Genomic DNA, 26,497 nt, shown 5'->3' with positions numbered 1-26,497 from the left:
ATTTAACTATATCGTTTTACGAGTAAACCTATTACACGTGAAAGCAAGTAAAAAAAAAAAGGCAATACTAAAATTAGGTTGATAATAGTGGTCCACGTTAAAAAAAACACAACTTGCTTTCAGTAAAGTTTGAAACTTCGAGTCATCGATTTCTCGCATCCTCATAGGTTATGTAAATAATCTTAATGTGATGGGTGAAACCTGTGATTTTGTTTATTAATCTTCCAATCATGTTCACATTACTATTCGTATGATCTTTTTTCGAGACAACTCTTTTAATTCTAACCCATTAGTGCAATGAACTAATCTTTGCCATTAAAAATAATTGGATGATTTTTTGTTCACATACAAATTTAGCTCACTAGACTAATTTAAAATTAAATTTAAATAGTGACCTCTACAAAAGGCCATTTGTGCAAATGTCCAGATCAAAATTCAAAGCTTCATTTGAAACGGAGTCCACACAGCGTGTCTGCCACTCAAAAATGGACCCGAGCCATCTTGTTGCCAGGTCCTAGTGTTGCATTAAAGCTGCAATGTCAAGTAGCCAACTTCATGTGAAAAAGAAAAATCCATCTTGGTTCAAGGATCTTGTAGCAACGGAAGTAGAATTTTTATTAACGTTATTCAAAAATAAATAAATAAATAAATAAATAAATATTTTAAAAAAAAACTTATATACATAATATAATTTTTAACGATGACCTCCGCTCCTGTCTTGTAGTATCCCAAGAATTTAAAAGAGTATTTTATTTTTTCAAAGTTTGGTCTCACGACTCTAAACCAAACGAAAAGGTTATCAGATTTTAAAAATGTATACAGATTAAATCGGTTAAATAATCTACTTCGTCATTCAGCTGGCAAATATAGTACGTAAAGATTGTTGGAAGTTGAATCCCCAAAGTTATCATTATAATTTTCTTTAAGTGGTGTGCTAAATCCAAATCTTGTGAGATCTAGATTTGTTTGTTCTTAATACACGTATATATAAATATCTTATGAAGCAAAAATAAAAAAATAAAAATAAAAACTAGATTTGTCTCCCACTTCCACTTCTCATGTGCTTGTCTCTCTCTACTTGTTGTCAAGCACTGGGAAGTTGCCGAGTAGTTGCTGAATGAAAATTGACCAAACAAAAACTTTATAATATATATTTTTTGGTCATGAGTCATGACATCGGAAATGCTTTAAAATTTTAAAAAGAAAAACTATCTATCGAACTAAACATCTATAAAAGTAATACCGGAAACGTTAACAATAACATGTAAGCTAGATGCCATGATACAATAACAACGACTACTACGATCCAGTGAAATCCTACTAGTGGAGTATGAGGAAGGTAGTGTGTACGCAAACCTTACCCTTACCCCGAGGGAGTAGAGAAGCTGTTTCCGAAAGACGCTCGGCTCAAGACGACGAAAAGAGATAATATTAGTATCATCAATAGAAACCATAGGAAAAATAACATCATGAAAATGAGAAAGTAGATGCAAAGCAAACGCGATAGACAATACATAGACCTGGCACTATGGTAAACAAAGGAGTAGTAAGACACAATATTGCCACTAGCTGACATCGACAAAACCCTACCAGACTAGCCTCACAAAGGTACGAAGTAAGGGAGACTCAACTACCTCCTAACCTACAACCCTAATACTCGACCTCCACAACTTCCTATCAAGAGCCATGTCCTCGGAAATCTGAAGCCTCGCTATGTCCTGCCTGATCACCTCTCCCCAATACTTCTTAGGCCGTCCTCTACCTCTTCTCGTGCCCTCCAAAGCCAGTTGTCACGACCCCAAATCCAACTAGCCGTGATGGCACCTAACCTCACCCGCTAGGTAAGCCCAATAACAATAATCCGATTCAATTAATAATTAACTAATTCTAATTCACTCCCAAGGACTGGTAGTACAAATCACGAGCTTCTAAAATTAGAAATTTCAAAGCTGGTATGAAACAAATACATCATCTGTTCGAAATGTACATAAATAAATTTTTATAAATCTAAGGCTACTATGAACAAGAGGCAGCTGTAACCAGAATGCATGTACGTCTTCAAATCCAGCTCCCGTTGATCATAGCAATATCAGCATCCAATATCTTCACGCAAGGTGCCAAAGTGTAGTATGAGTACAACCGACCCCATGTACTCAATAAGTAACAAACCTAACATTAGATTGAAAGTAGTGACGAGCTTGTACTAAGGTCGGGTCCACCACCAATAAACAACAACAGTTCATAACAACATAAAACAAGTAACAAAGAAGTAACTCAGAGATAAAATGCTCAGCTTAATCATGATTTTTGAAAACAATTTTGCCTTTCCAGTGTGTTAGTAAAAATCCAAATTATTTACCAAAAATATAAGTAAGTTTGAAAATAGTAATTTTCCCTAAAAATCCTTTCAATAATGATAAGATGTTTTATTTTCTTTCCAGATAACCAGTGGAAAATGCATCACTATGCCCATATGCTAATATGTGTGAGAAGTTATAAATGACGTGATATCGTACAACATGAGAAAAATGCATCGCTATGCTTGTACATCAAATGTGTATGTCAATGCGATGCAACTCAGTGATAAAATCATATGCATACTCTCATAGTATCATTTCACTCAGTTCTCCCAGTCACTCAGTCCTCCCAGTCACTTAGTCCTCCCAATCGCTCGGCACTCGGCACCCGACACTCGCACCTAGTAGGTACCTGCGTTTACTGGGAGTGTGTACAGACTCTGGAGGGATTCCTTCAGCCCAAGCGCTATAATCTGCACGGACAACTCACGTGCTGCACGGACAACTCATGTGTTACATAGACAACTCATGTGCTATAATATCAATATTTATATCCACACGGACAACTAATGTGCTATAATAAAGCCTAAGGCCTGCTGCAGGCACGCATCCCCGATCCACATAATAATAAAGCATATAAAGCCAATATGGCATGCTGCAGCGTACAGCCCGATCCCATAATTATCCTTATAATCAGGCCCTTGGCCTCACTCAGTCATCAATCTCTCTAGTCTCCCGGGCTCACAATATCATGAAACTAGCCCAAAATGATAATATGATACATTAATAGATAACAATAGAGTCTGAGATATGATATGCAATGACATGAATATGACTGAGTATGAAATTTTAATTTAAACAAATAATTTACAGCAATATGAACTCTGTGGGTCTCAATAATACTTTAATATGATTCTCAGACCAATTTCTTTAACATATAAAATTGCATGAAAAATGCCAAGATTATTTGACTACAGAATTCCACGGAAATAATTACGTCACAATTTCTATGGTGCACGCCCACACGCCCGTCACCTAGCATGTGCGTCACCTCCAAACAATTCACATAATACGTATATTCAGGGTTCATACCCTCAGCTCCAAAATTAGAAGAGTTACTTACCTCGAACAAGACGAATCAAATGTCGAGCAAGCTAAACAATGCTCCAGAAATCCCATTATGCACGTATCAACTTCTGAACGGCTCGAATCTAGCCACAATTAATTCGATTCAGTCAATATCAATTATTGTAATCAATTCCGTAAGGAAATACTAATTTTTCAATAAAACCCCGAAATTAACTCAAAAATCGTGAACCCGACAAAAGTTACAAAATATGAACGCCCCTTCAACCACGAGTCCAACCATACCAATTTTACTCAAATCCGATATCAACTCGACCCTTAAATCTTCAAATTAAACCAAGAGGGTTTTCACAATTTTTTAACTAAATTCACCAATTAAATATTTTAAAAAAAATTATGGGTTCGAGTAATTTGACCAATATTGAGTTAGGAACACTTACCCCGTTATTTTTCTTGAAAATCTCCCAAAAATCACCTATTCTTGAGCTCTAAATCGGTAAAAATGGAAAGTGGGACGAAGTCCAATTTACAGAACTTAAACTCTCTGCCCAGTCATTTGCTCTACGCGATCGCGAAAAATCTCACGCGACTGCGAAGTACAGTTTGCCCCTGACCAATTTTAACCTTACGCGATCGCAGACCTGACCACGCGATCGCGATGCACAACTTCACAAACCTACGTGATCGCGAAGCACAAACGCATGACCTCAACTTCTGCTTCATTTCCTCTACGCGAACGTGGCCTTAGCCACGCGTTCGCGAATTACAAAATCCCAGAGCTACGCGATCGCATCCCTCTTCACGCGATCGCATATAACAAAACTCAACAACCCCCAATTAACCCTACGCGGTCACAGATATACACACGCGATCGCATAAAACAAAACCTCCACTATCTTGCTAAGCCTACGCGATCGCGGACAAGTTCATGCGATCATATATAAAGAAACCAGATAAAGACATCAGAAAAATCCATCAAAAATCCAAGTCCAAGAATTGATCCGTTAACCATCCGAAACTCATCCGAGGCCCCCGGGACCTCAGACAAATATACCAACAAGTCCTAAAATATGACACACTTAGTCGAACCCTCAAATCACCTCGAACAATACTAAAACCACAAATCATACCCCAATTCAAGCCTAGTGAACTTTGAAATTTCAAATTTCTACAAACGACACCGGAACCTATCAAATCAAGTTCGATTGACCTCAAATTTTGCACACAAAGTCATAAATGACATAACGAAGGTATTCTAATTTTCAGAATCGGATTCCAGCCCCGATATCAAAAAGTCAACCCCCCCTCCCCCCCAGGTCAAACTTTCCAAAAATTCGACTTTCGCCATTTCAAGCCTAATTCAACTACGGACCTCCAAATAATTTTTCGGACACGCTCCTAAGTCCAAAATCACCATACAGAGCTATTGGAATCATGAGAATTCAATTCTGAGGTCGTTTACACACAAGTGAATATTCGGTCAACTTTTCCAACTTAAGTTTTTAATTATGAGACTAAGTGTCTCATTTCACTTCCAAATCCTTCCGGACCCGAACCAACTAACTCGATAAGTCATAAATCAACTGTAAGGCATAAATTGAGCAGTAAATGGGGGAACAGGGCTGTAATACTCAAAACAACCGGCTGGATCGTTACATTCTCCCCCACTTAAACATACGTTCGTCCTCGAACATGCCAAGAGTTATTTCTAAGCCATTAAATCACTATTCCATCTTACCACACACGTACCCGGGGGTGATCCTACGTCACCCTATTCCACATAGGCCTGACAACATAATACAACTGAAAATTATTAATTTAACCTTAGCCCAAAAAACCTTGGAATTCAATTCCTAACCATTCAGAATTTCTTACAAGACCCGAATCTCATAGTTACACACTGTATAAGTCTGAACAAGCTGTATCGAGCTATAACTATAACCACGGATATAATCACCCAACATATTACACAACTCGCCCGCTCGTAGCACCATTCCTGATCACAGTAACTACTCCAAACCAACCAAGTACTAGCATTAACCCCATATAGAACAAAACCCCATCCCAACACCTTCGTACCTTGTTGATAATAAAAGAAACATGCAGAAAACTCACGACCCCTTATCAGATCAACAAGTCATGGAGCTCTCTTGCCCCATCCAGAACCATAATCACTTTCTAAGCCGAATTTCAATATTATCCTCCCGAATATACCATTTCAAACCTGATAGTACTCATTCTAGGTCCAATGACCTTACATTATTGAACACAACTATCCCACAGACATGCCACACCAATATAACTCAGATCCACGAACCGTGCCATATGTGCGCCAATACGCAACAATTCAAATGTACTAAGTCATAAGAAATGACTCAAACGAGAGAACTATCCCGCAAGATTAACAAGTACTGCCACAAAGAAATACTGGAAATCCATCACACACCGTAGAACTATCACACGATAATAACACAAGGTACATACCTTTACATAACTCCGCTGCAATGCGTGACCCCATCCAAACGCCGGTACATATTATATACTTCGAGTCACCCTACTCATAATCAATAACCATGAAGAGGAAAATGACACAATGCCACACAAAACCTGAAAAAACATAACCAATACGCAATCGATCATGCAATACCCAAATACTTATCTCGCTCAAATTCTGCCATGAGGCCCTCAATAGAACCGCACCATGTATGCATAACCACTGAATCACAACTCCTCGTAGCATAAAAGAGTAACTCACGGGTCATTTCAGAATACAAATAAGGCCAACGTCAACCGAATGACACATCCCTCAACAATAGCAGTATAGAGCCAACCAATCCGACTCAGTGTAGAATACACATCCTAATTGGGCCTACCGATAGACCCCCAAATCAGCTCTGGTTACCCACAAATAGATAAATAACCCTCCAAAAATCCAAAATAACTGAAAGTATAATACATACTATCATCTGGATGGCTTCGTCCACTACTTCACAGCCCACAACCATTAAACAATATGCTCCTGAAAACTCCGATCTTCAAATCCCTAGAACACACGAATCACCATTTCTGATCCAATCTCCACCGCCCAAATGACTATCACATCCTTAATGCACGATCATCCCACTCGGAATATTTCCATAATTCTTCCGTACCACATAGCAATAATTTGAATATCAGCAGTCTATCAACCAGGTGAGTACCGCAATATCAATGGCATCAAAACACAATGCATTTTTTGAAATGTGCACCTTTCTCAAGGATTACCGAGCAGTTATAACATTCGTCTAAATATATGAAATTGATACATCATCTGTTCGAAATGTACATAAATAATTTTTTATAAATCTAAGGCTACCATGAACAAGAGGCAGCGGCAACCAGAACGTATGTACGTCTTCAAATCCAGCTCCCGTCGATCACAGCAACATCGGCATCCAATATCTGCACGCAAGGTGCCAAAGTGTAGTATGAGTACAACCGACCCCATGTACTCAATAAGTAACAAACCTAACATTAGGTTGAAAGTAGTGACGAGCTTGTACCAAGGTCGGGTCCACCACCAATAACCAACAACAGTTCATAACAACATAAAATAAGTAACAAAGAAGTAACTCAGAGATAAAATGCTCAGCTTAGTCATGATTTTTGAAAACAATTCTGCATTTCCAGTGTGTTAGTAAAAATCCAAATTGTTTAACAAAAATAAAAGTAAGTTTGAAAACAGTAATCTTTCCCAAAAATCCTTTCAACAATGATAAGATGTTTTATTTTCTTTTCAAATAACCAGTGAAAAATGCATCACTATGCCCATATGCCAATATGTGTGAGAAGTCATGAATGACGTGATACCGTACAACATGAGGAAAATGCATCTCTATACATGCATATCAAATGTGCATGTCAATGCGATGCAACTCAATGATAAAATCATATGCATACTCTCATAGTATCATTTCACTCAGTCCTCCCAGTCACTCAGTCCTCACAATCACTCAGTCTTCACAATCGCTCGGCACTCGGCACTCGCACTCAGTAGGTAGCTGCGCTCACTGGGGTGTGTACAGACTCCGAAGGGGCTTCTTCAGCCCAAGTGCTATAATTTGCATGAACAACTCACGTGCTGCACGGACAGCTCACGTGCTATAGTATCAATATTTGTATCCGCACAAACAACTAACGTGCTATAATAAAGCCTATAAGGCCTGCTGCAGGCGGGTAGCCCCGATTCACATAATAATAAAGTATATAAAGCCAATATGGCCTGATGCGACGTGCAGCCCGATCCCATAATTATCCTTATAATCAGGCCCTCGGCCTCACTCAGTCATCAATCTCTCTAGTCTCTCGGGCTCACAATGTCATGAAACTATCCCAAAATGATGATATGATGCATCTATAGATAACAATAGAGACTGAGATATGATATGCAATGAAATAAATATAACTGAGTATGAAATTTTAATTTAAATAAATAATTCACAACGATATGACCTCTGTGGGTCTCAATAATACTGGCACATAGCCTCAGATTGATTTTTAATATGATTCTCAGCTCAATTTCTTTAACACATAAAACTGCAATAAAAATCCGAAATTAACTCAAAAATTGCATGTGGGGCCGACGTCTCGGAACCCGACAAAAGTTATAAAATATGAATGCCCCTCCAACCACGAGTACAACCATACAAATTTAACTCAAATCTGACATCAACTTGACCCTTAAATCTTCAAATTAAACCAAGAGAGTTTTCACAATTTTCCAACTAAATTCATCAATTAAATGTTAAAAATAACAATGGATTCGGGTAATTTGACCAATATTGAGTTAAGAACCCTTACCCCGTTATTTTCCTTGAAAATTTCCCAAAAATCGCGTATTCTCGAGCTCCAAATCGGTAAAAATGGAAAATGGGACGAACATTTTCAGAACTTAAACTCTTTGCCCAGTCATTTGCTCTACGCGATCGCGGACAATCTTACGCGATCGCGAAGTACAGTTTGCCCCGAACCAGTTTTAACCTTACACGATCGTGGACCTGACCACGTGATCGTGATGCACAACTTCACAGACCTACGCGATCGCGGACTCATCCACGCGATCGCGAAGCACAAATGCGTGACCTCCACTTCTGCTCCATTTCCTCTATGCGAACGAGGCCTTAGTTACGCGTTCGCGAATCACAAAATCTTAGAGAGCTACGCGATCGCATCCCTCTTCACGCGATCGCATAGAACAAAACTCAACAGCCCTCAATTAACCCTACGTGATCGCGGATATACCCACGTGATCGCATAGAACAAAACATCCACTATCTTGCTAAGCCTACGTGATCGCGGACAAGTTCATGTGATCGCGTATAAGGAAACCAGATACAGACATCAGAAAAATTCCAAGTCCAAGAATTGAGTCGTTAACCATCCGAAACTCATCCGAGGCCTCGAGGACCTCATCCAAATATACCAACAAGTCCTAAAATATGATACGAACTTAGTCGAACCCTCAAATCACCTCAAACAATGCTAAAACCACAAATCATACCCCAATTCAAGCCTGTAATACTCAAAACGACTGGCTGGGTCATTACACCAGCCGCTCACACCTCCTTATCGGAGCATCTGACTTCTCCTTTATACGTGTCCGAACCATCTGAGCCTCGCTTCCCGTATCTTATCATCAATGGGAGCCACGCCCACCTTCTACCGAATATCTTCATTCCTAATCTTATCCATCCTAGTATGTCCGCACATCCACCTCAACATCCTCATTTCTGCTACTTTCATTTTCTGGATATGTGAATTCTTAACAAGCCAACACTCAACTCCATACATCATGGCCGGCCTAACCACCGCATTGTCAAACTTACCTTTGAGTATCGGTGGCACTCTCTTATCACACAAGACTCCAGATGCTAACCTCCACTTCATCCACTCCACTCCAATACGATGTGTGACATCCTCGTCAATCTCCCCTCCCCTCCCCTCTGGATAACCGACCCAAGGTACTTAAAATTATTACTACTTGGTACGACATGTGATTTAAGCCTCACTTCCACACCCACCTCCCTCGGCTCAGTGCTGAACTTACACTCCAGGTATTCCGTCTTCGTTCTGCTAAGCTTGAAACCCTTAGACTTAAGGGCCTGTCTCCAGACCTTCAACCTCTCGTTAACACTGGTTCGCGACTCATCAATCAGAACTATGTCATCGGCGAATAACATACACCATGATAATGATAATATATTTGAACTTCTTGTTATTAGTAAGTTTACCTGATCAGAAAAATCTTAATAGTTCACTTTATTGGCTACATAAACTTTTTCCTTGTTGATGGGGGTTGATTACTTACCTCATTAAAGAGGAATAAATATTGTATTGAGAGTAATGACGGAAGAATCTTTTCATAGAGGAGAGCGACAAGCCGGTAGAGGAGCAAACTTGAAAATAAATGGAGAAGTCATTCATTCAAAGCAGAAAAAGCACTCACTATCTGAAAAGGTAGGCGAGTCTCTATCCTTATCCCCTCCTCCATTTCCCCTTTCCCTCCCCCTTATAATAATAATAATAATAGAAAAATTTGAAAAAAAGTTTACCCCAATATATTAGGATAAGACTTCACTAGCGAATTGCTAATCCACGGATCTCTATCAATAATTTAACCCTATCCATTAGGGTAAAACTTAATTAGCAAAGTACTAATCCACAGTTATATTTTGAATCAATTTTCCAGCTTATTTGTCAAACTACGAACACATCAATTATTTTCTCAATTCAATACTTATTATTCCTACCCTTAATCATTAATTACTCGTTCAAGTAAAGTAAAGATGATTTAGTAAAAAACTCCTTAGAATTAATACTATTAAATACTTTTTAATGACTGTGTCAAAAGTTTTAAATGTCAGATAAAAGGGGACTAAGAGCTGCCAAAGGGGTATATTTCGACTTTTTTCCTCAAATTTTAGTATGGACAAAATTTTGAAATTGAGAAAATAAAAATGAAAGTAGAAACTCCACATTGCCGGCTTCCAATTCCAAGTAAATGGATTATTTTCGTTCTCTTCCTTTTGGATTGGAAGTAAATCAAAACCGGCCATAATAATGAGTGTGATCCCAATGTTCAAAGTTCCCTAGGGGAGTTTGTTTTTCTCTTTTCTTTTCCCTAGGAGTGATTAAATATCGGCCAAATCTTGATTTAATATTAGAAAAAAACTACTTCGAAAAAATATTAGAATAACCTACTATTCCTTCCGGTGTACGGTAAGTATTTTATTTTGCTTTTTTATATTTCATAATATTTGATTTTTTAAATATCAAGAAGAAATTAATTATTTTTTTTAAAATTGTCTTTGGAGTAAAGAACTTATGAGTAATTTGTTATATTTTTAATGAGTACTACATTAAAATTAATATGATTAATTTTATTATTAATTAATATTAAAAAATAAATTTCTTAATACGTACGAAAAAACAAAAAAAAATGAGTAATACGGGAAAACACGTGATGACGTGGCCACCACCCCACTTTTTCGTTCTGTTATGTTCTTTTTGCTGTCTCTTAAGTTTTTTCTCGGCTGGCAGTGTTTGTATTTTGCGTGTATCTATATAAAAATATATATTGTAAGTTGTCACGCACCTCCACAAAGTACATCTGCTTTCTACGATCTGTCTCTGTTTTATTATATTCTTTCCCATTTCTCTCTTGAAAGGTGAAAGGTTCTCTCCAAGAATACAGAGATCCTTTCTCTACCTATTCTTCTATTCTGTGTATGTATGTAAGCTTCTTCTGCATTGTAAAACTTGTTTTTTTTGGGGATTTTTTCATCATGCATGTGGGTGTTGTCTTTGTTTTTAGATCTTGTGATTTGGGAAAGAGATGTCAAAACAAGGGGCTTTTGATCTGGCATCTGGTGTTGGTGGCAAAATTAACAAGGAGGAAGTTCTCTCTGCTGTTGACAAGTATTCCTTCTCTCTCTCTCTCTCATTATGTTTTTGGGTGTAAATCAAATTACATTTGGAAAAAAGATAACCCTTTAAAGTTAAGAACCAAAAAATGTGAGATTTGTATCCAATATCTGTTGGCAGTTTTTTTTAGAAAGATTCAGTTTTTTATCATTGTTTTCTCTATCTTTTACTCATATCTTTTGGAGATTGATCTGTTACACTTAAGAATTATGATAGTAATTAATAGGGCTGTCATTTTCTCAAAGATTATGTTGAGCTACTTACTGTAACTTTTTTGTCTGGGTGTTATTAATTGTGCCAACATCATGTACCTTAGTACCTAAGTTATTTAATGAACCTGTTGTAGTAGCTTAGATAAGTTAATGATATTTCTCTGACAACACAATTTTTTCTTTGAGGTCCTTAGAGTCCAGAAAATTCCCTCCGCAAATTGCCATATTGTTTTTGTCATTTAATAATTTAAGAGGTCAGCTATCAAAAGGATGGAGTAGTGCTATTTATCGGTTTTCTAGTAGTAATAAAATTGTGTCTACTACAACAAAGAGAAATTCTTGAAGTCAAAGACATTTTGATCAGAAATGGACACCAAACATGCTCGCAACCGATTTCCGAATTGCAGTTTACTTTCCTTCTTCCTTTTTTTTTGTTTCTTTTTGTTTTGTATGATTGTTAATCTTATCAATTTTTCTAAATGTTATTGTTGATTTAAAATTTCGTCAAATGAACTAGGTATGAGAAGTACCATGGTTATTATGGAGGTGAAGAAGAAGAGAGAAAGAATAACTACACTGACATGGTGAGAAACATTTCTATTATTTATTATAATTTTAATGTTTTTTAGTAATCAGTGTTCACAATCTATGCATGGTAGTTGAGGATTGTTCGATTTGGCAATCTCGTATTCTCTGGTAATCCTCATGTCGTCCATTTGACATTGATTGATCATGTAAAGCTTTGCTGTTGCTGTATAATTGCATATTGATATTCCTATTTGAGCCTGTAAGTGACATGGGAAGAAAGAGCCCTCACACAGTCACACTTTATATCTAGTTAGCAAAACAACATCCGAAACTGTTTCAGCAATTGATGAGTGATTTTGCGCGCACACCTTGAGAGGAGGTGTTATTGGCTTATAAGAAAGAAAAAGTGAGTTTTACACCCTGCTCCTAACTCTTTTGGTGTGATTTTGCTGAATAAAATGAACTAAGAGGACATACTTTTCTTTTATCAATGAAAATGAATTCTTTCTTGTTTTACTTTAGCTCCAAAAGCTGAATTATTGAGATCTCTGAAAAATTACTAAAGCTATGGTGATCTTGGAGGCAGAAACTGTTATTGCTTTTGGTTGGAGCCAAAAGTTAGGAAACCAATATGTGTCCCAGCGAGACCTCTTAATCATATTTTAGCTTTTCTGTATTATCACATTTGCTGCCTTTTGGAGCCTAGAAGTGCTACGTTGCACAACCCAGTTCAGTTATTTGAGGAAAAGGCAAAGTTTTAGAAATTTGAACTGAATTGAAGTTGGATTAGGTTAAGTTAGGTTTATAGCAGCTCATTATTTCATTAATCTCAATTTTCCCCCTAATTGTTAGATGGTTTGGTCATGTCTTACATAGACTCTCAATGCGCCGCACCGTAGGTTTAATACTATGATGATTGAAGGTGGTAAAATGGGATAAGTGTAAACCTAAAATAGTTGGAGAGAAGCTGTTTCGAAATACCTACAATCTTTTAGCAAATACCTAGAATTTGCGTAGCTTTGTGTTATGCAAATTCACATGTTCTTGTCCTTCCTGTAGACCAGCAAAGAACTTTACAAGTTTAATAACTCAAAGGATGTTCTTGTCAAAGTTGGTATGAATAGAGTTGCTAAGAACATAACACGAAGCAAATAATTCACACAGGCGACACCAGTAATCCCTACCAGTTAGAATTAGGACCTAGTTGTTGTTAGATAGTAATGTAAATTACCCTAGTCCTACATGGAATAAGAGTAGAATATGTATTGTGTATAGTTATAAATAGGGTTATTGTAAAACACTTATAAAAAAATCAATATTATATTTTTCTCCCGTGCATTCTCACATGGTATCAGAGCATCGGTGAGAAAAGATCGACGTGCGTCATTCCAGTGACATCCGAGAAGAAAGAACTCAGTCACCGTGCAATTTTTCGGTGACCTAAGTGGCTGTCTGCGTCAACCTTCATATCTAGCGGTGTTGTGCGAAAATTAACACCGCCACGAGATCCACCATAGTCCAGCGACCACGCCCCAGTCACCTCCTCCGGCAGATCTTGCTCCACGTGCCCACACGCGCCGGGAAGGTCTCCAGAATTTCCGGCGAGTTCTGTTCATGCGCCGGCGCGTGAGCATATTTTCCAGCATATTCCAAGTTTGGGTTTTCTTCTGCGGTGGTCGCCTTCTTTTTTCGACTCGACCCATACAATTTTTTGAATTTATCCGGCAGTGAATAATGTTTTCGGCAGTGAACAGTGATTCCGGAGTGAACAATGTTTTCCAAAAAAAAAACATCTAGTGTTCTGATTTGGCATTCCAAGGTTTACCACAAAACTTTTAGTCAAGAATTTGAAATTTGCTTATAGCAAAATGGATCCAATACTATGAATAGTGAATAGTTGGATGGTTTCTCTACCAGATCATATTGAGTTCCTTCAGTACAAAGCATGTAAACATACATGTTCAGATATAGCTTCTGTTGTTCAAACAGGTAATAGCGTGACTTGTGTCTCCCAATCTTCATCCTCCGAGTCACTGATTCAGGTGCATCTGATCACATTTCTGGCAACAAATCTCTTTTCACTACTATTTCATGTTTTCAATTTCTCAACTGTCACAATGGCCAACGGGTCTCAAACCATGGCAACTGGAACAGGTCAAGCAAGTCCACTTCCTTCCTTTACCTTTAGATTCAGTTCTTTATGTTCCCGGTAGTCCTTTTAATCTCATAGCCGTTAGCCGCTTAGCCAAATCACTTAAATGCTCTATTTTATTTCTTGATGACCTTGTCTTTATACAAGAACGCAATACGGGGCGGATCATTGGTACCAGGTGTGAATCAAATGGACTTTATTACCTTATCCTTGCAAAATCACATGGACTCACATCTTATCTTCCTTCAACAACTCGTCCTGTTTCTAATTCACCAGATTATTACATAATCGGTTGAGACACCCCGGTTTGTCAAAACTTTAGAAAATGGTACCTGGTGTATCTCAATTGTCTACCCTAGAGTGTGAGTCATGTCAGCTCGGTAAGCATACTTGCTCTCATTTCCCTTGGCATCCTGATAATCGAGTAGAGTTACCTTTCACTTTAGTCCATTCAGATGTTTCGGGTCCTAGTTAAGTCGGTTCTACCTTGAGATTTTGCTACTTTATCAGTTTTATTGATGTTTATTCAAGGTGCACTTGGATATTTTTAATGAAAAATCGAATCTATGTTATTTTCTATTTTCAGACCTTGCACGCGGAAATTCAAAATCAATTTGGGGTTTCTATTCTCACATTTCGGTGATAATGCTGTAGAGTATTTGTCTTCTCCATTTCAGCAGTTGGTGAACTCTCATGGGATTATTCAACAAACATCTTGTCCATACACATCTCAACAAAATGGGGTAGCTGAAAGAAAGAATAGACATCTTATTGAAACTACTTGTACCTTACTCATACAATCTCATGTTTCGTTACGTTTTTGGGGGATGCGGTTCTTACATCTTGTTATCTTATTAATCGTATGCTATCCTTAGCTATCCAGAATCAAGTTCCATTCTTGTCTTGTTTCCCCACTCACCTCTGTTCTCTCTTCCACCCCGTGTTTTTGGGAGCACGTGTTTGTTCATAACCTTACTCCAGGAAAAAATAAGTTAGCTCCTCGTGCTCTTAAGTGCGTATTTGTGGGTTACTCGAGAACGCAAAAGGGATATCGATGCTATTCACCTGACCTCCAGCGGTACCTTATGTCTGCTGATGTTACCTTCTTTGAAACCCAATCATATTTCACCGGCCCAAGTAATCACTTAGATATTTTCGAGGTGCTACCAGTTCCATCTTTTGGAGATTCAGTCACTATCTCCCATTCATCTTCCTCTACAACTCCAGCTCCACCTACAGCTCCAGTTTCAGTTCCACCACCTATAGCTCAAGTTCCATTACCTAGTCCAGTTCAACCTTCTGCAGCTCCACCACTCCTAACTTGTCATCGTCGTCCGCGCCAGCATCAGGCCCAGCTGATTCACGTCCTGCACCTGCCCCTGCCCCTACTGTGGACATGTCTCCTTCTAGTCAACCTATTGCACTTTGGAAAGGTATACGGTCCACACTTAATCCTAATTTTAAGTTACCATCATCTGTCATCACCCTATTATACGTTTGTATCATCTTTGTCCTCTGTCTCCATTCCTAAGTCTACAGGTGAAGCATTATCTCATCCAAGATGGCGACATGCTATGATTGACGGGATTTCTGCTTTACATAAGAGTGGTACTTGGGAGCTTGTTCCTCTTCCTTCGGGTAAATCTACGGTTGGTTGTTGTTGGGTGTATGCAGTCAAAGTTGGTCCAGATGGACAAGTTGATCGACTTAAGGCTCGTCTTGTTGCCAAAGGGTATACTCAGATATTTGAGCTTGATTACAGTGACACTTTCTCTCCTGTGGCTAAAATAGCATCAGTCCGCCTTTTTCAATCTGTGGCTGATGTTCGTCATTGGCCTCTTTATCAGTTGGACATTAAGAATGCTTTTCTTCACGGTGATCTTGAAGATGAGGTTTATATGGAGCAAACACCTGGTTTTGTTACTCAGGGGGAGTCTAGTGGCCTTGTATGTCGGTTACGTCGGTCCCTCTATGGTCTAAAGTAGTCTCCTCTAGCCTGGTTTGGTTAGTTCAACACAATTATTCAGGAGTTCGGCATGACTTGTAGTGAAGCTGATCACTCTGTGTTTTATCAGCATTCTGCTTCAAATCTTTGTATTTATATGGTGGTTTATGTTGATGATGTTGTAATTACTGGCAACGATCAAGATGATATTACTAAATTGAAGCAACATCACTTTCAGCACTTTCAGACAAAGGATCTGGGCAGATTAAAACATTTTCTGGGTATTGAGGTCGCTCAGTCTAGCTCAGGTATTGTGATCTCATAACGAAAGTATGCCTTAGACATTCTTGAGGAGACAGGAATGACAGGCTCCTATGGATTCGAATTCTAAACTTCTGCCAGAACATGGGGAGTCGCTTAGTAATCCTGCAAGATATAGGCAGTTGGTTGGTAAATTAAATTACCTCACAGTGACTAGACCTGACATTTCCTTTCCTATGAGTGTGCTGAGTCAGTTTATGGATTCTAACTGTGATAGTCATTGGGATGCAGTTGCCCGTATTTTTCGATATATAAATTCAGCTCCAGCCAATAGATTATTGTTTGAAGATCGAGGCCATGAGCAAATTGTTGGATACTCTGATGCTGACGGGGCATGATCACTTTTTGATAGACGTTCTACGTCTGGATATTGTATTTTAGTAGGAGGTAATTTGGTGTCTTGAAATAGCAAGAAACATAATGTAGTTGCTCGGTCTAGTGCAGAAGCAAAATATTGAATAATGGCTGTGGCAACATGTGAGCTAGTTTGGATCAAACATTTGATTAAGGAGTTAAAATTTGGTGAGATCAGCAAGATGAAACTTGTGCGTGATAATCAAACTGCTTCATATTGCATCAAATCCGGTGTTCAAGGATCTCAACTGTCACTTCGTCAGAGAAAAGATACTCTCAGGAGATATTGCTACAAGGTTTGTGAAGTCGAATGATCAACTTGTATATATTTTCACCAAGTCACTCACTGATCCTCGTATTAGTTATATATGTAACAAGCTCGGTACATACGATTTGTATGCACCGGCTTGAGGGGGAGTGCTAGATAGTTATGTAAATTAACCTAGTCCCACATGGAATAGGAGTAGAATATGTATTGTGTATAGTTATAAATAGGCTTATTGTAAAACTCTTATAAAAAAATAATATTATATTTTCTCCCGTGCATTCTCACAGTTGTTGTATTTAATTATTTACTCTTATTTGAGTCTGATGTTTGGCTTGAACCTTTTTCAATTCAGTGCCACGATTTAGAGAATCTCTTTACATGCCAGTATTGGAATGAAATGGATCCCAATAGAGTGGAAGGGTTATAGAGGGTTCATGTGGTCTACCCCAACTAGTTTGAGATTGAGGCTTGGCTGGTTAATAGATTTTGATTCAGCTATTGGAGCTTTGTCTCACATCAATTCACTTTCTTGTCTAACATAAAATATTTATGTACATTTTGTTGAAACGCAATTCTGTACTCTGGAAGCTGCAAAGTTAGTAACACAATCTTTCATTCAGGTTAACAAATACTATGATCTTTGCACTAGCTTCTACGAATACGGCTGGGGAGAGTCATTCCATTTTGCACCCAGGTTTGTTAATTATGGTCCATTCACGCATGAGTGAATGCATGTTAGGTTTCAGCCACTTAGTTATTACTACTTACTATTTCATTCACACTTTTGCCTGCAGGTGGAAAGGAGAATCACTCCAAGAGAGCATTAAGAGGCATGAACACTTTCTTGCCTTGCAACTGGGATTGAAACCAGGACAAAAGGTTTGGCTTGCATATGTTATCATTAATGAAAAGAAGACGTAGTGAAGTACTTACAGGATTACTACTTCAAATTATCTGTTGAAACCGGGAATATGACTGCAGGTCTTGGACGTAGGATGTGGAATTGGTGGGCCGTTACGAGAAATTGCTCGATTCAGGTGAATGAAGATACTTTGAATTGTTGAGCTCCTCACTATCATGTGGGCCCTGTATTTCAATTTATCCTTTACTGAGCGATTTTTCAAACTGAAATGTGATTAATTATTTGTATATCCCCCCCCCCCCCCAACCTACCATGAGCTTGGTAGTCAAATTCAGAATTTAACTTGATGAAATTCCATATTGCTAATTGCATCATGTTGGCAGTGCATTAATTAGCATGCTTTGCGTACATGCTTCCTCTAGAACTGAAAGGATAAATGTGATCCCTCCTTATCCCATTGCTATTGTAGGATGAACTTTAGCGCTACTGGTGAATAATCTGTTCAGCAAATGCCACTTATCTCACGACTCTTGAGATCGACTTAGACTCTGCTGTATTCAATCTCACATCTTGAGCTAAGTAATGACATAGAATGGTACTAAACATCTGAAAGTTGAGACGCGCCGAAATGAATGCTTGACCATTTAGGAGCTTGTTAGATGTCACAACCCCGTGTTTCACATTTTTTATTGACACAATGAAAGCAGTTAATGAGGCCTGCAAATTCATCACCTGCTCTTTTTTACTTAATAGTGGTAAATTGTATATGACTCGATCTGTGAAATTCCTTATGGTAATCTGGTCTTCTTACCTAACAATTTTTGTAGTCTCACCATTTTTATTATAATCATGCAGCTCTACATCAGTTACAGGCCTCAACAACAATGAATATCAGATATCTAGGGGACAGGTATTTGCTTTGCTACCTAGTTCTGTTTGTAAAACCAGCTCTTGCAAGATGTCATGTATTTTGGCAGAGATTACCTGTTACTTGTTCTGACCATATATATTAACAAATTAGAAGGATAGAATTGGAAGCATCAGACCTGTTTACTTTTATCTGAAATCCGGTTTCTGAGATTAATCTGGATTCTGAGATCACATGTCATCTAGTTTTCCGGCCAAAAGATAAAAATAAAAAGGCTGATTATTTCGCTTTCCCATTTCAAATGGTTGAAAGAATTTATTTAATTTTAGAGTATAGTTGTCTAATACCCTTTACTCTACAGGTGTTGAACCGCAAAGTAGGATTGGATCAGACTTGCAACTTTGTAAAGGTAGTAAATTTGCAGATCAAGTTAAACTTCTTTGAACTGCCTGTTCAGTGCTTGATTTGATTGTCGTGTGGTGTCAATGCAGGGTGATTTCATGAAAATGCCATTCCCTGACAATAGCTTTGATGCAGTGTATGCAATAGAAGCTACCTGCCATGCACCAGATCCAGTGTGTATATTTTTACTGTGTTCAATTTTGATTTGTATATTGACTGTTTGTTGGTTATTAATACATTTAATCTTTTAAGGTTGGATGCTATAAAGAAATTTACAGGGTGCTGAAGCCTGGTCAATGTTTCGCTGTGTATGAGTGGTGCATGACCGATTCTTACAACCCCAATAACGAAGAGCACAAGAGGATCAAGGTATATCTTGAAGCATTGAAGTAGTTTATCAATCTATTGGATAGTTTTACTTATCTTAAGTCTTTCATTGTCCAAAGGCCGAAATTGAGCTCGGAAATGGCCTCCCTGAGGTTAGATTGACAACACAGTGCCTCGAAGCAGCCAAACAAGCTGGTTTTGAAGTAAGTGCCAAGTCCTTTTCTTCTAAAGCCATCAAGTAGTTGACTTCCCCTTGGAATTTGCATTTAAACTCTACTTGTATATGAAGGTTGTATGGGACAAGGATCTTGCTGACGACTCACCTGTTCCGTGGTACTTGCCTTTGGATACGAGTCACTTCTCGCTCAGTAGCTTCCGCCTAACAGCAGTTGGCAGACTTTTCACCAGAAATCTGGTAATATTTCTTACAGTACTGTCTCTTGATTGTTTCTGATAGTTCTTCTGTAGAAGACGGGATAATTTTGACATCCCAATAGTTCAATGTCAGAGTTAGAATGAACTAAAGGGTTGTTTCCTTTGATGTATAAGATAATTTTTCTCCATATAAAGTTCCGCATCACTTATACAGTTTTTGGTTTTTGGTGGAAAATCCTGCATAACTAATATGATCTCCATATAAAATCCTGCATAACTAATATAATCTTCATATAACTAACGCTATGTTTGGTTTCTGGTATCGACTCTCCAAACATTGTATTACCAATTTTGGTACAGCTTATATGAGAATTTATGTACTATTATTTTACAGGGGTATAATGTGGGTAAGAATACACGTAACTAAACGACCCCTAAACTGTTTCACATGATTTATTAGGTTTCGGCACTTGAATACGTGGGACTTGCTCCTAAAGGTAGTCAAAGGGTTCAAGCTTTCTTAGAGAAAGCTGCAGAAGGTCTTGTCGGTGGTGCCAAGTAAGATTATGACTCTCCCTCGTAAATATTATGTAGTCGACTAGTTTCATATACAGTAATATTGATCATATGGTCAACTTTATGATTAACATCTTTAACCTGTTGTTTCAGGAAAGGGATTTTCACACCAATGTACTTCTTCGTGGTTCGCAAGCCCATTTCAGACTCTCAGTAATATGGAGTTTAGCCACTTAGCTTTTTGCTTTAGTTAGCAAATCCTTTAAGATTCTTCGCAGAGAACTTTGCACATTGAATATGACTGCGCTAATTAAGGTGACTACAGTTTTTGGCGGGCGTTGTGGGGGGGGGGGGGGGATTAAAGATTCTTTCTCTTGTGTTGCTTGTCTGACACAATTTGATTTCAAGTCTTGCTATTTTGGCCATTGATGTCCATGTTCTAAGATACATGCCAAATGACAAGCTCATAAAGGTGGGCATTTGCTAATATATGGTGTATCAGGTAAACAAACTTATTTCTTTGGACTAATCAAAGAAGACAATTGTTTGTTTTTTGTGATTCATCGTGTTCTTAAACACTAAAATCTACAAACTTTTATATTCTCTTGTTGCAAACAGTTTGCATAGTATTATATTGCATCTATGATGATTAAACTAATATTTAGTCCTTTTTGGCAATGAACATTGGTCTAAGATATAGTAATGCTGTTGTAATTCAAATGTAAGTAGATCGCACAGTAATGCTGTCGTCGGATTAGTTGTATGTTACCAGCATTCTCATATTTTGGTGATCTTAGGTATCTATATGATATATCCGTAAAGGAACTGATTCCATTCACAAATACTCAATAAATCTTCAAAAATAAAATTATAACTATCTAGTATCACCTCAACCGGTAAAGTTATTGCCATGTGACCAGGAGGTCACGGGTTCAAGCCGTGGAAATAACTTCTTGCAAAAATGTAGGGTAAGACTGCGTACAATAGACCCTTGTGGTCCGGCCCTTCCCCGGACCCCGTGCATAGTGAGAGATTAGTGCACCGAGCTGCCCTTTTTTTAGTATCTGTCTCAACTAACTTTTTTTCCAAAAACATTTTTTGTTCAAGAAACTTTCTAAATGTCTATTGAGCTGGATTAAGTGGTTATAGGTAAAAACTGCCCCACCCAAAACAATCGGGGTTCATGGGGATCTGGGTCTTTTTTTTTGTGGATATTCCATCTGATGTTTCGCATCCCTTTGGAGATCGGACCAATCCAGATTCGCATTATGCAAAGTCCATTTAGGAGAAAGAGCTCAAAGCCATAAACATAAAGTCTCTTATTAAAGGTAAAAGAATCCTATTTATCTGTCACAGCCCTCGGTGGTCATAGGTACTTGACTAGGCTGTTAATAATTTGATAATTGGCACAACAATTTGACTGATGTTCCACATCCACTTTAGAGCTCCAATCCATCCAGATTCGTGTTATGCAAAGCGAGGAAGAGCTCGAACACGAGACATCTTATTAAGAGTGAAGAAATTATGTCTATCCTGCCACAACCTTTGATGGTCATGGGACCTGATTAGGCTGTTAATAATTGATAATTGGCACAACAATTTGATTGATGTTCCACATCCACTTTAGAGCTCCAATCAATCCAGATTCGAAAGAAGTTCAAAAATAGTAAGATTTACAAGTGGTAATTGAAAAATAGCCACAGTTTAAAGAGTAATCGAAATTTAGCCACTTTTTATGTAAAGATAAATTTGAACGAAAACACTGTTCAAACTCTGGAAAATATTCCAGCATATTATAATGGAGTTCCAGCATAAGTATATTGGAACTCCAGCATAATATACTGGAGTTCCAGTATAATATACCGGTCCAACATAATATGCTGGAAGTTCATACACAGGTGCTCCAATCTCCAGTATATTATTTTGGAACTTTTCGCGTGTTGAAGTTCCAGCATAATATGCTGAAAGTTCATACACAGGTGCACCAATCTCCAGTATATTATGCTGGACCGGTCCATGTTGCAGCAAAATAGTGGCTATTTTTCAATAATTTTACAAACGCTGACTATTTTTCAATTAACAGTCCGAAAACTGGCTAGCCCGTGCTATTTTTACTCCAGATTCGTGTTATGCAAAGCCCACTAAAGGAGGAAGAGCTCGAACACGAGACATCTTATTAAGAGTGAAGGAATTATGTCTATCCTGCCACAACCTTTGGTGGTCATGAGACCTGATTAGGCTGTTAATAATTGATAATTGGCACAATAATTTGATTGATGTTCCACATCCACTTTAGAGCTCCAATCAATCCAGATTCGGGAGAAATTCAAAAATAGTGAGATTTACAAGTGGTAATTGAAAAATAGCCACAGTTTTAAGAGTAATCGAAATTTAGCCACTTTTTATGTAAAGATAAATTTGAACCAAAACACTGTTCAAAATCCGAAAAATATTCCAGCATATTATACTAGAGTTCCAGTATAATGCATAATATACTGGAGTTCCAGTATAATATACCGGTCCAACATAATATGCTGGAAGTTCATACACAGGTGCTTCAATCTCCAGTATATTATTTTGGAACTTTCCGTGTGTTGGAGTTTCAGCATAATATGCTGGAAGTTCATACACATGTGTACCAATCTCCAGTATATTATGCTGGACCGGTCCGTGTTGCAGCAAAATAGTGGCTATTTTTCAATAATTTTGCAAACGCTGGCTATTTTTCAATTATCAGTCCGAAAACTGGCTAGCCCGTGCTAGTTTTACTCCAGATTCGTGTTATGCAAAGCCCACTAAAGGAGGAAGAGCTCGAACACAAGATATCTTATTAAGAGTGAAGGAATTATGTCTATCTTGCCACAACCTTTGGTGGTCATGGGACCTGATTAGGTTGTTAATAATTGATAATTTGCACAACAATTTGACTGATGTTCCACGTCCGCTTTGGAGCTCCAATCAATCCAGATTCGTGTTATGCAAATCCCACTAAAGGAGGAAGAGCTCGAGCACGAGACATCGTATTAAGAGTAAAAGAATTCTATCTATCCTGCCACAACCTTTGGTGGTCATGGGAACCAGATTAGGCTGTTAATAATTGATAATTGGCACAACAATTTGAAGCCGGGATTAGATTCTAAATTGCTTGACGAGGCATAAATTGCTCGACTAGACATCGCCCTTCTAGTCGCGGGGTTGGGGTTGGAGGGAAGGGAGGGGAGGGGAGGGATTCGGTATTTCCTATGGGGGCAAAAGTGTATATGACAAAATATGGAGGGAAGAAGGGGCAAAGCAGAATAAATGGAGGAGCACATGGTAAAATAGAATAGTACAAGGGCTAGAACGAAAGTATATTTCTCCCCCCCTCTCTTTCTCTCCTGAAACCGCGTAACACCTTTACTGTATGCGTGAAATGTCCGCCGCGGCCATGAGGAATCTTTTTATACTTATTTATTTTTATTTGTTATATATAACTTTTTTATTCGCATAAATAATTGCGCCATGAAATAAAACAGAAGATAAATTTTACGGTATAATTTATACCCTCAAAGGGGTTCCTAAAAGGGTTGTTGCTCTGTCACAATATTTGTCTTTTTCTTTTTACTTCTAAAATTAATATTCGGCATCTTTTATAATTGTGTTGGAGCTAAACTTCATTACTTTATTATTACAAAACATAAGTTTTTATATATTAGAAACTTTACAAGTTCCTATCATTTGGCAAAACCACATAAAAGATGCTTTTGACATATTTAGAATTTGACTTCAAAAGAGTGAGGCTTATTATGTTTATAGAAGAGTGTTATTATCAATCGAGTAGGCTGAAGGTTTAAGTAATTTATAATCGAGCAAGTTGAAGGTTCAAGCCATGTACAATCTAAGTGAAACTTGTTTAATTCTGATGGTTGATGATTTTAAAAAGAAAAAAAAGGAAAAGACAAAAGCCATCTAATAATTTAACTCAAAGAACTCAATATGGACAAAAACTTTGAGAGTTGGGGGAGCATAAACTTATACTTTTGTGCACATGCAATACCTTACAAAAACTGAAGACAATGAGTAGTATAGTATATAATTGGTTGGCTATATAACACAAATGTGTTATAAGAAAAATCAAATTACGGTGGATGTCTACTCTTCCTCCATGATCTTCTCAAATGTTTAATGATATATTCAATGACATATTTTTATGCTTAATGACATATTCAATGACATATTTCTATGCTTAATGATGTATTTAATGACATATTTTTCTTCACTTTTCATGCCTATATAAAGGCCTTGTAATAGATAGAAAAATACACACAATTAAAGAAGAAATAAAAATCTCTTTTATCTTTCTCTCTATATCTCTTACCTTATTTTTTCTTGTTCTATATTGTTACTTTGAGCTATTTTTCATAACATGTTATCAGCACGAAGTCTCTAACCTCAAGGTTGAATTCCACTTATGTGTTACATGCATGTCTTTCTGCTACAGCAACAAGTCCGAGTTTTAAACCATATAAGTTTATACCAATATTTGGAATAAGCAATGGTCCGGTTATTAAAAAATTAGTATTTATGTGGCTGCTAAGGATGTCACCTTGTTAAATTTTTATGAACTAAATAATAGGTGGCATGGGGTATACTAAATAATCTACAAAATTAAAATTATACTTTATTATGTATGCTTATGGTTTTACCTTATAATATGATTTTAGTATGCCTGGTATAATGATTATACATTAGTTTACTGTCAAATATAATAATAATAATAATAATAATAATAATAATAATAATAATAATAATAATAATAATAATAATAATAATAATAATAATAATACTCGTAACTATTTTATTTTAATAAGATAAAATATTAGTACAAGAAGTATGTACTACACCAAATTTTTTATTTGTGATAGTTCTTATCAAATTAACATGTTGAATAATTTCTATATGGAAAGCATATCGTAGTAGATAGTAGACATAGATTTGTCCCCTAATTTTTTTTGATTCCCTGATTAATCTAAAGGTTCTGCTATATCTCTTTATTTTTCTAGAGAGCATGATACTTAATTTTCACAAAAGTGCATGGTAACTAGTAGTACTATATTATTCTATTTGATACATCATTTTTCTTTAATGTTTTGGTCATATCACTTTCATCTTGAAGTAAGCTTATTGCAACAAAGACTACATGTGAATTTCTAATATTATTTTATATTTTCATATATCTGTTTGACACTAATTACTTAGCTGATTTGACTAAACGAAAGTCTATTGTTGAGAATTATATCCAAATAACATTATGAAGAGTATAACTCAAGAGGTAAGTATTTTCTTCGTATTTGAAATTACTTTTGTCCTTTGCTATTAATGATATCAACTTCAATGAGTTCAAGTCGCAATGCACTATGAGGGTAAGACATCAAGATCAAGTCTTGATGCTCCATGATGATAAGAGTTGGGTTTGAGTCCAATTCATTATGGCCTAACATGCCTTTATATTGTAAGATATTGGGTTTGAGTCCCACTATACCATATTAATAATATAATGATGACTAAAGAAAAATAATATATTTTTCATGAAAAGGCATGAATATTGCCCCACTTGATTTGCTCCATTCTTGAAATGAATGTGGTAGCGGCGCATAATAAGTGTAAATGAAGATAAGTGGTTGAATAATGAACGTGTGCGTTCCAAATATCAAAATAATAATAATCATCACTATGATTATAAAAGGAGAACAATAAGGGTTCTCAAAATAGTCCTTCAAAATGTGAAGGCAATGTTTACCGTCAAATTAATATGAAAAATAATAAAGCACGCCGCTGATTATGATCTATTCCTTAAAGAGAATGTGACTTGTGATAAGCATTGAGAATGCAGACCCATTCCTAAAGGTGAATGTGATAATATGTGATAAAAGTAATAAATAAAGACATGCAATGATTAGATGAATACCACACAACTCACCTCTAAGGGAGGTTTGAGTGAAATAAAGAGAATAAATATTATTGTGTGGTTACATGAATATGT

At 37.2% G+C, this 26,497-nt stretch overlaps 1 protein-coding gene across 3 annotated transcripts; it reads left to right on the top strand.

Annotated features, from left to right (window-relative positions):
- The first annotated feature begins 10,989 nt into the window (after positions 1-10,989).
- Positions 10,990-21,036, top strand: LOC107825894 (cycloartenol-C-24-methyltransferase 1). 3 transcript variants are annotated; one of them, XM_075238006.1, is made up of 14 exons: positions 10,990-11,147; positions 11,236-11,339; positions 12,075-12,141; positions 17,746-17,819; positions 17,920-18,004; positions 18,107-18,162; positions 18,843-18,897; positions 19,217-19,264; positions 19,347-19,430; positions 19,510-19,626; positions 19,704-19,787; positions 19,874-19,999; positions 20,420-20,517; positions 20,629-21,036. In XM_075238006.1, exons 2-14 carry the CDS (start codon positions 11,257-11,259, stop codon positions 20,690-20,692), a joined length of 1,041 nt encoding a protein of 346 aa, XP_075094107.1. In that variant the 5' UTR covers positions 10,990-11,147; positions 11,236-11,256; the 3' UTR covers positions 20,693-21,036. The 3 variants fall into 3 exon arrangements, with proteins under 3 accessions (XP_075094107.1, XP_016508298.2, XP_075094109.1); XM_016652812.2 differs by having other exon boundaries at positions 10,994-11,151; XM_075238008.1 differs by having other exon boundaries at positions 11,006-11,155.
- Positions 21,037-26,497: the final 5,461 nt, after the last annotated feature.

Source organism: Nicotiana tabacum, chromosome 19 (genome assembly GCF_000715075.1).
Source record: "Nicotiana tabacum cultivar K326 chromosome 19, ASM71507v2, whole genome shotgun sequence".
NCBI lineage: Eukaryota > Viridiplantae > Streptophyta > Magnoliopsida > Solanales > Solanaceae > Nicotiana > Nicotiana tabacum.
Note: the sequence above shows the minus strand (reverse complement) of the source record. Positions and strands in the feature narration are given on the sequence as shown.

Coding starts and splice junctions, on each gene's coding strand:
- LOC107825894 (XM_075238006.1), top strand. CDS start 11,257: ATGTCAAAACAAGGGGCTTTTGATCTGGCATCTGGTGTTGGTGGCAAA. Junction 18,005..18,106: donor GATTGAAACCAGGACAAAAG/GTTTGGCTTGCA, acceptor ATATGACTGCAG/GTCTTGGACGTAGGATGTGG. Junction 18,898..19,216: donor ATCAGATATCTAGGGGACAG/GTATTTGCTTTG, acceptor TTTACTCTACAG/GTGTTGAACCGCAAAGTAGG.